At 37.9% G+C, this 13,026-nt stretch overlaps 3 protein-coding genes across 4 annotated transcripts; 1 reads left to right on the top strand and 2 right to left on the bottom strand.

The window, feature by feature from the left end:
- On the bottom strand, positions 1-6,427 carry selenon (selenoprotein N). The gene is made up of 12 exons (XM_026286215.1): positions 6,036-6,427; positions 5,006-5,123; positions 4,692-4,822; positions 4,240-4,452; positions 3,893-4,017; positions 3,561-3,698; positions 3,066-3,147; positions 2,696-2,884; positions 2,251-2,356; positions 1,943-2,055; positions 1,738-1,839; positions 1-1,653 (listed from the first exon to the last, which is right to left on the bottom strand). Exons 1-12 carry the CDS (start codon positions 6,225-6,227, stop codon positions 1,483-1,485), a joined length of 1,680 nt encoding a protein of 559 aa, XP_026142000.1. The 5' UTR covers positions 6,228-6,427; the 3' UTR covers positions 1-1,482.
- Positions 6,428-8,993: 2,566 nt separating this feature from the next.
- On the bottom strand, positions 8,994-11,717 carry znf593 (zinc finger protein 593). 2 transcript variants are annotated; one of them, XM_026286217.1, is made up of 4 exons: positions 11,602-11,678; positions 10,872-11,074; positions 10,685-10,747; positions 8,994-9,380 (listed from the first exon to the last, which is right to left on the bottom strand). In XM_026286217.1, the coding sequence occupies exons 2-4, from the start codon at positions 11,069-11,071 to the stop codon at positions 9,254-9,256; spliced, it is 390 nt and encodes a 129-aa protein (XP_026142002.1). In that variant the 5' UTR covers positions 11,072-11,074; positions 11,602-11,678; the 3' UTR covers positions 8,994-9,253. The 2 variants fall into 2 exon arrangements, with proteins under 2 accessions (XP_026142002.1, XP_026142001.1); XM_026286216.1 differs by having other exon boundaries at positions 8,997-9,380; positions 11,597-11,717.
- Positions 11,718-11,752: 35 nt separating this feature from the next.
- On the top strand, positions 11,753-12,986 carry LOC113117500 (MORN repeat-containing protein 2-like). The gene is made up of 5 exons (XM_026286218.1): positions 11,753-11,839; positions 11,969-12,019; positions 12,121-12,227; positions 12,602-12,738; positions 12,842-12,986. The coding sequence occupies exons 1-5, from the start codon at positions 11,833-11,835 to the stop codon at positions 12,942-12,944; spliced, it is 405 nt and encodes a 134-aa protein (XP_026142003.1). The 5' UTR covers positions 11,753-11,832; the 3' UTR covers positions 12,945-12,986.
- The last annotated feature ends 40 nt before the right edge of the window (positions 12,987-13,026 follow it).

Raw genomic sequence — 13,026 nt, 5'->3', positions numbered from 1 at the left:
TTTTATTTATATGTAAAATATCACATTGTATTTATTTGACGCCAGTAGAGAATTGCATTACACAAACTGCAGTTATAGGGATGGTATTTCATGCACTACCATTCAAAAGTTTGGGGTCATAACAATACTAATTTTTATTCAGCAAGGACACATTAAATTGATCATAAGTGACAGTAAAGACATTTATAACTTTACAAAAGATTTCTATTGAACATTCTAGTCATCTATTTCACCCATTTAAAATTTATCACGGTGTCTTCAACTATTTTCAACATTGATATGGATGTTTTTGAACAGAAAATCAGCATATTGGAATGATTTCTGTAGGATCATGTGACACTGAGATATTTTCAATTGTAGTAATATTTTAAAATACTTCTGTATTTTAGATCTAATTAATTGTCAGGATAAGGGACTCATTTTTAAAACATTTAAACAAATCTTACAGATCCCAAACTTTTGAACAGTAGTGCAAAAGTTATTTGCTGAAAAGATTAATAACGTATTGCACCATTTAAAGACAATGAACAACATGCCAGCTTACATTTTAAATCTAGTATTCCATCATGTTTCTACTCTGGTTTCAGCTTAAATGTGGTAGAAAGAATCAGAAGTGAGGGCATGTAAGCTTTTTGCATTGTATTTAATTTATAAAAGACAAAAATGTGATGTTCCTAACTGACCATTGCGTACCTCCACCCTTAGACAAAAGTGGATTTCAGGCGTGATATATTAGAGCCCATGGCAGCTTTCCTGCAGCTGTGTGGTTGAGCTGTAATCCAAAGCTTCACTTTGTGTGTGTTTTAGCATAGTGCCAGTATTCTGTTCAGACACGGAAAAGCAGACGTTGCTTCCACAGACTTAAACAACAACATCAGGTCTGCTCTCACCCTGATTGGGCTTTCAGACCAGACCATCACAAACTGCCTAATCGAGGAAGCAACAGCCAGCAAAGTTCTGTGTCCTACAGGAATATCTGGAATAACAAACAAAAATGATGCAGCAAAAACATAAGTGGCTTTTATGTATGAAACAAAGTATAAAAGTGGTTTTATCAGATCAGTATACAACACAACACATAATGCTGTTTCAGTTCATTAGTCTGAACAATGGATCAGACTAATGACATTCGTCACTCAGGAAGTGTTAAGGTTTGCACAAAATTGGCAAATTTTCTATATAAAAATATGAGATTTTGAGATTTTGTTATTGTGTAGAGTTAAACACCCTTTATGGTTCACTGTGTGACATATCACACTCTTGTTATAACGATGTTATATTGTGCACTTTTTACATGGAATGTGTCACTCTTAAGACGTGGCCACCAGCTGCCTACTCAATGAAGAAATTGTGTCAGCTCCTCCACATTCCGTTCCTAAAATCAGACACGGGGGAACAGAGCTGATATCAGTGCTTCCCTTCTTTCTCCCTCCTATACTCCCCTCATTTATCTCTAATGTGCACCAATGGAGAGAAATAGTTTTATGATTCCAGGTAAGGTCTGGCCTTTTCTAGTCCTTCCTGTAAGAAGCGAATGTATGTGGACGTTGAAGGATCCTCAAAACCTGCTGAGAAACTGATAGCAGGCCCCTCTTCCTCTTCTGGTTTCATGGATGTCTGGTCCAGGAAATTATTGGCGTTGATGTGATGGACCTGGAGAAGTTAGAGTGATATCCATTGAAACAAGCAGTTGGCACAGACTGACCCAGCTGGTTAGGAGAGCTAAAGAAGACTCACCACAGTGCCGTTGGGTAGCGCCACCATCATCTCCACTGGAAAAGTATACTCTTCCAAATGTAAACGGGCCTTTTTACTCAAGTCCAGATTCTTCTGATCACCCTACATTAGGTCAAACAAGGTTAACCACTTAATTAGTCTAAATAAGGACAACTTCTTTTAACTTAACAACATGTGACCATTAAATGCACAAATTCCTCCCCACCTGCAGATCCTCCAGCTCTTTGACTAGAGACCAGCTGCTGATGAAGCTCTGGTTGAGCAAGGTCAAAACGGGCGAACTCTCGAGGACTGTCTCTCGAAGAGTCCGCCCCGAACCTAGCGCAGATAAGGCGGAAGAGAAGTGCACAGAATGCAAATTAGAGAAACATCTAATCTAGCTGAAAGAACCATAGAGTTCTAGCTATAACACTGTCAGCAGATATCAAGATAACGATATACAGACCACTGTGGCCAAACTTGACTGCTCCAGTAGTTCATATTCTTTGTTATTCCCATTTTTGGGTGTCTTACCTCAGCATGACTGGTCATCCAGGGCGCCCCAGAGCAGGATGGAGTGAACCAGCTTCTTCTCTGCATCTGCTCTGCTAAAGGCCTCACTGAATGGTAAATATGGTACCTTCCAAAAATAGAACCAACGGATGAGATTGATAAATGACAACAACAAAAAAAATGTATATCTTGAAAGAACATCTGTTCACCCTGTTGAAAAATCCAGCATATGCCGGTTAGGTGTGTTTTGAAGCATGGCTGCTGGTTTGAGCTGGTATAAACTGGTCCTAAGCAGGAGCTAGTTTCTTAGGACGAGCACATGACCAGCTTAAACCAGCAGCCATGCTTCAAAACATACCTAATCAGCATATTTAACAGGGCAGACTCTTAACAACAAATTTCAAGATGTTTAAGTATGAATCTGTGATACAGAAAAGGTACGTTGATTGATAGTCAGGGGACTCACCTTTTTAAATGGGTACATTGTGACCTCCAGATGTCTGGATGCTTCTTCTCTACTCAGCTCTGCACTCCAGACAATCTCCTCAAAGACAAACTGAATGGGCTCTCCTCCCTCCCCTCGGCTGTCAATCATGTTCCCCTGCTCGTCATAGATCACTGAGGGAGTGGAGGGACCTTCTGCCCTCAGCTCCATCTGTAAACATATACAGCCCATTTACTTTGTGTATTTCAGGTAAGAATACAATGCATGGCTTTGATTTATCAAAAAGCTGACTAAAAAGCGTACATGAAAAAGTCAGGAAAAGCACTTTTGTATTATGCATACCACAAATCAAAACCCTCAGATGATGTTCTGCATAAACATGAGCACACACCTGAGGCAGGTATCCAATATCCACCTCCATGTTGCTGCTCTCACTGGCCCCATAAAGCCACTCCATGTCCACATTCAGAGACCTGCCACATGAAACACTCAGTCAGCTAGGGCTGCAGAATAATGGTTACATTATTATTTTGCACAAAAGGTTAACTGCAATTATTAAAATCACAAATATTGATCAATTTCCTTTTACATTTAATCTGAATAGTTATTGCACTTTTACAAATGAAAATTAATGTCAAGTCATATTATATTTGTCATATTATTTAACACTGTCTCTACATTATTAAGAACTAATACAGTTAAATGTGGCCAATGTTTTTCTATTTTCTATCAACATGGATGGATTTGGAACCAGAGGGCAAATATTGCAGGCAATTATACTAAAATAGTCTCAAGAAATAGAAATCATAATCACGATTAATTACGCAGCCCTACATTTAGCACCTTAAAAGTGTTTATACTTAGGAATAGTGGAGGGAAGACTGACTTGTCATTTGGGACGTAGAGGTGAAACTCTCGGACATGAGAAGCATCTTTAGAGAGGATGATGTTACCAGCAAACTGCCCAGGAGTGAACCAGAATGGAAAGCCTGGAACATCATTTAGCTGGAACTCAGCATGGATTCTGTAATTAGTGACACAATAAGATAAGATTCAGTTGGAGGCTCAAAATTAAAATAAAGTTCAAACTGAAGTTACAATCAGATATTCTTTAAGTGACATACAAAGTAAACTTCTACTTGATTTTAAGAAAATCTAATTTTAAATCTAACACAAAAACTTTATTCAAACATGACAGTATGTTGTATTTTAACTCACCTGAAAACAATGTCATAATAGAAATCACTAGCAGCCCGAATACAAGCCACAGCTCCCTGTGGAGCGAAGCGGGATTTCACAAAAGGCCGTGGGTGGAACATACTCAGCAGAGAGTGGATCAGTACCTGCAGGGAAATTAAATAATCACATCATCTATCCACCAACTAAACAGAAATGAAATTAGTCTCCTCAAATCAAATAGCTCGACACCCTCAGATCATTCATTTTTCAATAATGTGGTTAGACCAAAGTAATATTAAATGAAAAATGTTTTGTTGATGTGATTCAGCTCAAGCGTTGAAACTAATTTGAACTCATTTAAAAGAAATTAAAAGGTATATTTGTACCTCTTTGCCTCGTGGTGTGGGAGGATGATAGCGGTTGTTGGGAAGGTAGCCGGTGAAAATGTTCAATTCGCTGGGAATGATCCACCAAGTGTCACCTAGGGCCGATTTACCACTGGGTGGCAGGAAGATCTTGAACTGACTGGCATAAAACATGGATGAAGGAACAGCTGGACGTTTCCAAGATCTCAGCCCACTAAGAGAGCTGTGTGAAACCTGATGAGAAAGACACTGCTCTCAATTTACCTTATAAGCTCATTTTGGGTATGCAACTTGTAACAATCCACATTCTATAATTTGTACAATTATTTTAAGCTTAGAAACTTCATATACATTTAATTTTTTTATTATTGGTATTTGTATTTTTTGTAAAATATTTTTTTTATTCATCACCTTGTGTTTATAACCTTGTTAGCAGTTCAGATTAATTTATTCATTTGTAATGTTTAAATTACCCCTAGAAAGCCATCTTTGCTCTTAGTCATGCTTTCCAGTAGTAACGGCTGCATTTTAGCATGCAGGGTCAGCGTCTCTCCATTCGGGTCATGTGGTATCTCCTCTTCAAACTCTGGGGGAGGTGCCACACCTTCAGGCAACAGAGATGGATATCAGGCATTGCAACAATGCTTTAAAACTCTCAGCAGGAATTCTGTTTTTTACAGTGATTGAGAACATAGCCTTGAAGCATTTTAACTCTGCTTCGATAGACAATATCTACTTGTGAAAAGACGTTAATGCTCTGCAAGTGCACAGACACCAAAAATAATACCTGTGAGTTTTTCTGCAATAGGTTTGAATTCCTCTGGACTGAGATAAAGATCATGATCGGTATCCAGGGATGAGAAGAAAAAGAGTCCATCTGCTCCCAGCGCCTTCAATCCTGCCTCCTGCAACAGAAAATAAATCATCTGTTATCAGGTTGCTCCAGTGATGGAAAAACAGAATCATCTTGGAATTAGTTCTTTTGAACAAAGAAATGGTTCAACAAACAATTCAGCAATTATTTAACCACAGGATGTATTTGTTCCCTAACATTGTGGCATTTTATTTAATATTAAAAATGTCAAGGACCACGGAATAACAAATACATGATGAGGTAAAATAACTGCCTTAATAAAATGCTTTTTATACGTCTTTGTGTTTTTTTTTATAAATACATTTAATTTGTATGGTTTAATGAAATTGCTATTTACTTACTTTCATAAAAACTACAAGATTTTACTACTTTTAATTTTGAATCATTCAGATAGGTTCTGTGAATCGATTCATCGAAAAGATTCGACTCAAAAGAACGAGTTGTACTCTAGAAAGGACAGCAGGACTTGCCCCAAGGCAGCGGGACACAATGAAGTCTACCGTTTCTATTTTTAACTAGATCCCTGACATACTTTTTATGTTGTGTCTGGGTATATTATCGGTCTGAGTATGAGGGTAGCCCGGAGAATCTGGTTTATATTGGAAGCGACACAGAAGTAACACAAATATATGAGAAAGGGGGGTTGCTGTTCTAACAGTCTTGCCCAGCGGTGGCAATTATCCAACCCTAATAAAACAGCAAGCAGCTGGAACACCAGATGTAAGTTTACTGTTCACATATAACAAAAGAAGACGTGGCAAAGATAGTTAAAATGTATCTTAAAAGAGCATTGTTTAAAACTGAATGAACATATTGCATTTTAACAAACTGCAAGGACTACATGTGGCTTGAACAGCTGCAGGATCTCTCACGGCTCTGAGAAGCATCCCTCCTTCACGGGTCAAACTGCGATGAAATTCTGACCAAACTGGTGTTAACTTACATGTCGTTTCACAAGCTGGGTGTCCTGGTAATATTTAATGCAAAAGCCGAAGAAAGGAACAGCAGCGATTAGAAATAAACTGGAGAGCTGCTTGAAACGTGAGCGGGCGCGTCTGCTGGATGGAGTCGCGCAATCTTCACCATGATCATCCTTTGGCTCTCCGGCAGGAGCTTTATCCACGTCTGCGGCCATCCTCTAATAAACGTCTCTATCTGCTCTGTAAATCACTACTGGGCCACAAAAATAGCACAGGGTGATATAAAAACTCGTAAGGGAAGTCACTCTGTAATCACAGGCTCGTCTCGAGTTTAGAGTGAGCCGTTACATCGTAGCAACGCAAGAGGAAATCACTCCTGCTTCTCCTGCTTGTGGATCACGTCCGTCGCTCTTAAAGGGCCAGTGCGCACATTCATGACTTTGTACTCGATGGGTGTATGTTCAAATCTAGTGAGCTCGTTCGGAACGCGACTAAGTTGGCTAAAATGCTTTCTAGCAAGGCAGCCAAGTAGGTTTTGAAACGGCTTATAATGTACGACCGTAATTACACGTTTCGGGGCCAAAGAATGTACTGGATCTGTCTTCTTGTCCTTCGTGCTAATAGTTAAATATGTGTTATGTCCACGAAAAGGACATTTCAACCACACGCAAACAAGGCGTGTATACTTGATGTACAATTATTTCTGTTAATATTAACTGAGAACGGGATAATTAAGTTAAAATATTATTAAAGATTAGGAAACGATGAATAAAGGACCAGGGAAAGGATCTATACATTACAACTGTTGTAATTCCAAGCATAAAACCATAATTGAGGGTCCCACACTCTTTACTCAACACATTTTCATGTTTTTCCCATGACATATTACTGGATTAAGTTTTATGCTTTCATATCAATGACAGTTTACTAGCATAGACTTAATTTTAGAATTTACACATACGTGTCATTGTTCCAGAAGTGCACATGACAGAAAAAATAAAAAAACAACAACAAAAAAAGCTTACAATGCATTGGACATTAAAGAGACCTTTCTACTGATTCAAAAAACACCAGAAGAAGCCCAGGGTCCCTGATCACCTGCATGAACATGCCATGTTTCTGTTGCAGAGAGGCATGAGGACTGCAGATGTGGCCAGAGCAATTAAGTGTAATGTCCCTAATGTAAGAGGCCTACAGCAGTGCTACAAGAAGGACAGCTTATCTTGTAAAACCATGTGTAACCATGTACAGTGCTCAGCATTAATGAGTACACCCCACTACATTTGTCAGAAAACCTTTAGTTTCCTTTCAGAATCAACATTTTCTATAAGATAATATACTACAAAATTGATTGCAAACAAGATTTAATTTGCACACAGAAAAAGTGATTTTCCTAACAAATTCATTCAAGCCCATGTTGCAAAAATGAGTACACCCAAATTATAGTCTTAGGAGAAAAGCTACACTTAAAACTACAAAATTCTAATTAACAGGCATTCAACCACAGGTGAGTCTAAGGATTCATTTAAGAGGTGTCCAGCAGACAGGTGACTTTAAAAGGGCATTACTTAAAGGAAAGCATTTCATGCTGTCAGCAATGGCTCCCCATGGAAAAGAAATGTCACAAAATCTGAGAGGGAAATAATTTCTTTACACAAAAAAGGTGAGGGCTACAAGAAGATCAGCAAAGCTTTACATTTCAGTCAAAATACTGTAGCAAAAGTGATCCAAAAATGTAAGAAAGCTGGAAGTGCTACCATCTTACAGAGATGTACAGGCCGTCCATGGAAGCTAACATCTTGACAGGAGCGTCTTCTGATGAGAAGGGTTGAAGAAAATAGCCATGCCAATTCACTGCAGTTAGCTAAAGCAGTAGAAAGCCAAACTGGAGTGACCATTTCCCGTGACACCATACGACGCACACTGCAGAGGAATGGCATGCATGGGTATCATCCACAAAGGAAGCCTCTCCTAAAACCCATGCACAAAAAAGGATGGCTAGAATTTGCTAGGGCCCATGCTGAAAAAATGAATAATACTGGGACTCTATACTCTGGAGTGATGAGACAAATATCACTGTTTTTGGAACTAATGGTTTAAAAACTGTATGGCATCGTAAAGGTGAGGATTTCAAAGAAAAATGCATGGTGCCTACAGTGAAACATGGTGGTGGCAGTGTCCTTATGTGGGGCTGCTAGTGCTGGGGAACTAAACTTCATTGATGGTATCATGAACTCAAAAATGTACTGCTCTATACTGAAGGAGAAGATGCTGCCATCACTCCGTGCACTTGGTCGTCGTGCACTTTTCCAACACGACAATGATCCAAAACACACATCTAAAGCTACTGTTGCATTTCTGAAGAAGAACCGGTAGAAGGTGATTGAATGGCCAAGTATGTACGTCTCCTGATCTGAACCCAATCGAACACCTGTGGGGAATTCTGAAGCGACAAGTTGAGAATCACTCTCCATCCAGCATCCAGGCTCTAAAAGAGGTTATTCTTGAAAAATGGAAAAAGATAGATGTTGCAATATGTCGCCAACTTGTTCGTTCCATGCCTAGAAGACTTGGTGCTGTCCTTAAAAATCACGGTGCTCATACAAAATACTAGATTTAGTAGTTTTTGTTGTGGGGTGTATTCATTTTTGCTTCAACTAATTTGAGTAAAACTGAAGATTTTGTGATCTAAGTTAGATTATTAACCTTTAATTTCATGTTATGGAGTTAAATAAGTGTTCAATAAAACTCAGCCTTGTGAAAAGTTTGGAAATTGTTCTTTTGTTCATTGAGCTACTGATTGAATTTGTACTTTTTAAAGGGGGTGTACTCATTTATGCTGAGCACTGTATCCACGCCGACATGTTCAAATTTTAAGTTTCTTGGTGGAAGAGTGCGGTAACAACTTACAGCAAGAGCTTTCAAATCTGGTACAGTCCACAAGGATGAGATGCATTGTAGTACTTAAAAGCAGCTGGTGGTTATACAGAATATTCAAAGTGACTTTTATTGTTGAAAGCAAACTTTACAAATTTAATTTCACAACAAGAATGAAACCGTATCCACCTGTTCCAGGACTTCTCCAAAATCAAACAAGTCAGAATTTACAGAGAATTGTCTATGAACATTCATCAAAATAATATCAATTATTTATATTTTCAAGAGTGTATTTTTTTTTTTCTCAAGAGTATATTTTTCCAGAAAATCAAGAGTCTACAGCGAGAGAGGCCAAAGTCCTCTTTCAGTCCATATCTTCCTCGACCTGCTGTGTGTGAACCTCTACAGTTTTGGGTGGGATGTAGGAGCCCATTCCTGCTGCCCGCTCTGCCTCGGCCTGTGTATATGGCTCTTCCTTCAGCTTCTTCAATCTTAAATATATAAAAAAAAAGCTTTTACAATGACAATCATTTTAAATACACATGGAAATCCCAGACCTATTATTATTTGCATTTATGCAGGTAATGTATTTTATTTTATGCAAAAGCTTTGGCACCCCTCTGAGGCTGGATAATACTTTGTTCTTTCTTTATAAGAAAAGATCGTAGTGATATTCCATTCACTTTCTAGAGAAAGTAGCATAATGTGATTTTTTTCAGACATAAATTCTTAGTGTAGCAGTATTGAGTTGTATGGAATAAAGATGAATGTAAAAAAGGGCTGTGCAAAAGTAAATTGTGTTGATTTAATACCTGTAGTCTCTTACTGCTTATTTACAACATGATATTGATTTGATTAGCTCAGTGAACCTATGCTGCAAACAGTCATGAAAAAGTATTTTAAGGCAGCTAATTGCTAGATTTGCTTTTCTCCACTTAAAATAAACAACATAGGAACCTCTAATGACCTGAAAGCTAGGATAATTCATACATTTGAATTAGAATTATACAAAAATTATATGAAAGGTTTAAGGTCTCTGCCTCCACAGTCAGAAATATAGTTCGAAAATGAAAGGCGACGGGAACGGCACTGGAAACCTTGTCAAGAGTTGATGGTTGCTGATTCCATCCAGTATCAGCAGATTCTCAAGAATAATGTTTAAGAATCAGCCAAGAGGTTGACGTTATGCCTGGGTTATTTGTTTCAGCAGGACAATGACTCAAAGCATTGTTCCAAATCTACCAAGGAGTTCATGCACAGACTCGGATGCAATGTTCTAGAATGGCCATCCAAAAACCCAGACTTGAACATCATCGAAAATCTATGGAAGAATTTGAAGCTGTCTGTTCTTGCTCAGCAGCCATCAAACCGGACTGAACTAGTGATATTTTGCAAGGACGAATGGTTCTAAATGCCTGAAGCCAGAATTCAGGTTCTTATCAATGGCTGTAAGAAGTGTCTACAGGCTGTTGTCTCAGCAAGAGGTGGCTCCACTAAATATTGATGCCATTATTTCTTTGGGGTGCCCAAATTTTTGCACCTGTGTGTTTTTGGTATGATTCACATTGCATTGTTGTTGTTGATTCATATTTTTTTATTTCAGAACTGAAAAGGTATTGTCTCCATAAGGTTTAAAATATATCCAAATGAAGTTGCTGCTTTGAAAGCCCAGCAGATTATAAACTAAGATTATGATAATTATCAGGGATCCCCAAACTTTTGCATAAAACTGTATGATCCAAAGATTCAACATTAAGAGAAAGGGGAAAAATTATTTACAAATGTTCAGACTCACCGTTTTTTATGAGGTTTTGACTTGAAATGCTCCTTCAGGGTTTTCAAATTGACAAAATATCTCCTTTAGGAAAGGAAGAAAAAAATTCAAATGAAAAGCTGTATATTCTAAAAAGCTGATATACAAAATGTAAGCAGTTTAAAAAAAAAAAAGTGTCATGTTATTGGGGTGGTGAGGTGTGACTTACGCGCAGTGCAGACAATAATGCTGAGCACATCCTGTAACATCATAATCTACATCTTGCTTTAGTAACTTGACAGCATTCACAGGGATCATGTCTGCATGGATCTGGTCAAGGTCCTTTGTCCTGCGTTTAGTCTTCCATGTCTTGGAAATGTTCTTCTTCTTGCCTTTACTGTGCTTTCCAACCTGTTTGGACTTTCCCATGATCTAAAAACAAAAGGAGAAACTAGTTTCCACAGTTTGTGGACGTATTTTGAACTTAAATATAAATTAAGGTCTTCGACTTCCCCAAAAGTAAACATGCACTAAAAGATGTAACTTTAATGACATCACAACTAAAATATGCTGTCTGAATTATCCCTAAATCTGTCAACAGAAAAACTGAGCTGTCAACTCGCACATTATAACATGTAAAACCAGATTCAATTAAATCTCCAGTTGAAAACATGCGAAATGGGGTCTCTTTTAAAATGTCTCAAAGAGAAAATCAGTTACGTTACTATGACACTGATGGTGTGACTCAAAATGAACAGTAAACACATATACGTACGTATGTACATACAAACAAACATACATACATATATATATGTATATATATATATATATATATATAGATAGATATATGTATCACACACACAACATGACGACAAAAGATGTTTAACAATAATATGGTTTCAATCTCACAGTATTACCACTTTAAACAATGTGTAAAGTCTGTACATTTATTACCTTACTCGTGTTAACTCGCAGCTGCCTCGCCACACACACACGTTGGGAACCCACTGGAATAACTTCCGGGTCGGCAGAGTGCGCTAGATCCGTAGCGCGTTCACCAGATGGCAGTATAACTATAAAGGCCAGACAGCACATGACTCAAAAAGAATCCGACGAAGCATAGTTGTTGAGCCGTTGCTAAGGAGATCCTACAGCAACTTTCCTGAATGACGTGATGTAAACACAGCATCATGTCCGGTAAATATGTTAATTAACAATTATTTCTATCATTCATAATATACATTCTAAATATAAATACGTTACTTGTTGAACAACTTAAACTTCCGTTTCTTTTCTCTTTTTGGCTGTCCCAAAATTTTGTTGCAGAGACTACAATTCTTAAAATTGTATATATTTTTCCAAATGGAGACCAATATGGTAAGTTAGTTGCCAGCTTTAAACGTGTCTGTGAATGTTATCGTTTATTTTATTTTATTTAAGCCCATTAAACAGGTGTGTACTCGTGTGTTTGTGTTTAGATGGCGAATGTTGTCGTACTTCAGATGGTGTGCTGCTGAGGAAAGGGTCAGGCACACACACATCAGCCTCTGGAATTATGTACACTGGAGAATGGGACAATGATAAGGTTTGTGGGATTTTTATTTTTTAAATAATAATAACTACAATATTTAAGTAAGTAAAAACTTTAGTCACATGTGCACTAAAGCTGTCATCTGATCTCCTTTCATAGACACACTGAATTATTCATTCATTGTTAGGTAAAAAATGTTAGCCTGAATGCACTGTAAGTCGCTTTGGATAAAAGCGTCTATTAAATTCATACATTTTATTAATTTTAATTTAATTTTAATGCATTTATCACAGTTTTGAGTGCAATATGCAACAAATGAGATGAAATGTAAATTCAGTCATGTGACAACTACCTTGGATAAATATATTACTTATCTTAATATGGTTGTAGTAATTGTGTCTTGGTTGCTGGTGTTATGTGTCCTGCAGATGAATGGCAGAGGAACTCTAACGCACCCTTCAGGGGCATTTTACAGCGGCCTGTTCCGAGACAACATGTATCATGGCAAAGGAACTTATCGATTTCCTGATGGGACAGAATACACAGGAACTTTTAACAACAACAGGTGATACATTATAATCAGTCCTGCAAACATACGCAAAGCTGGAATTGGCTATATTGTCATACGGAAGGCTTAATTGTCTGAACATAAATTTGCTTTTTTGCAGATTTGAAGGTGAAGGGGAGTTCACAGATTCACAAGGACTTGTGTGGAGGGGGATGTTCCATAACAAAGCCGCACTGGGACTGAAGCTCAAAGTCAACGTGTGACTTGCACACAAACACACACCATTTAAATGTATACGGAAAAACATTTTCTGTCTTTTTTCTTTATTAGATGGCATTCAGTAAG

This window comes from Carassius auratus, chromosome 17, assembly GCF_003368295.1.
Source record: "Carassius auratus strain Wakin chromosome 17, ASM336829v1, whole genome shotgun sequence".
In the NCBI taxonomy this organism is placed as follows: Eukaryota; Metazoa; Chordata; class Actinopteri; order Cypriniformes; family Cyprinidae; genus Carassius; species Carassius auratus.
The sequence above is the reverse complement of the archived record's forward strand: the minus strand, read 5'-3'. Positions and strand labels throughout refer to the sequence as shown.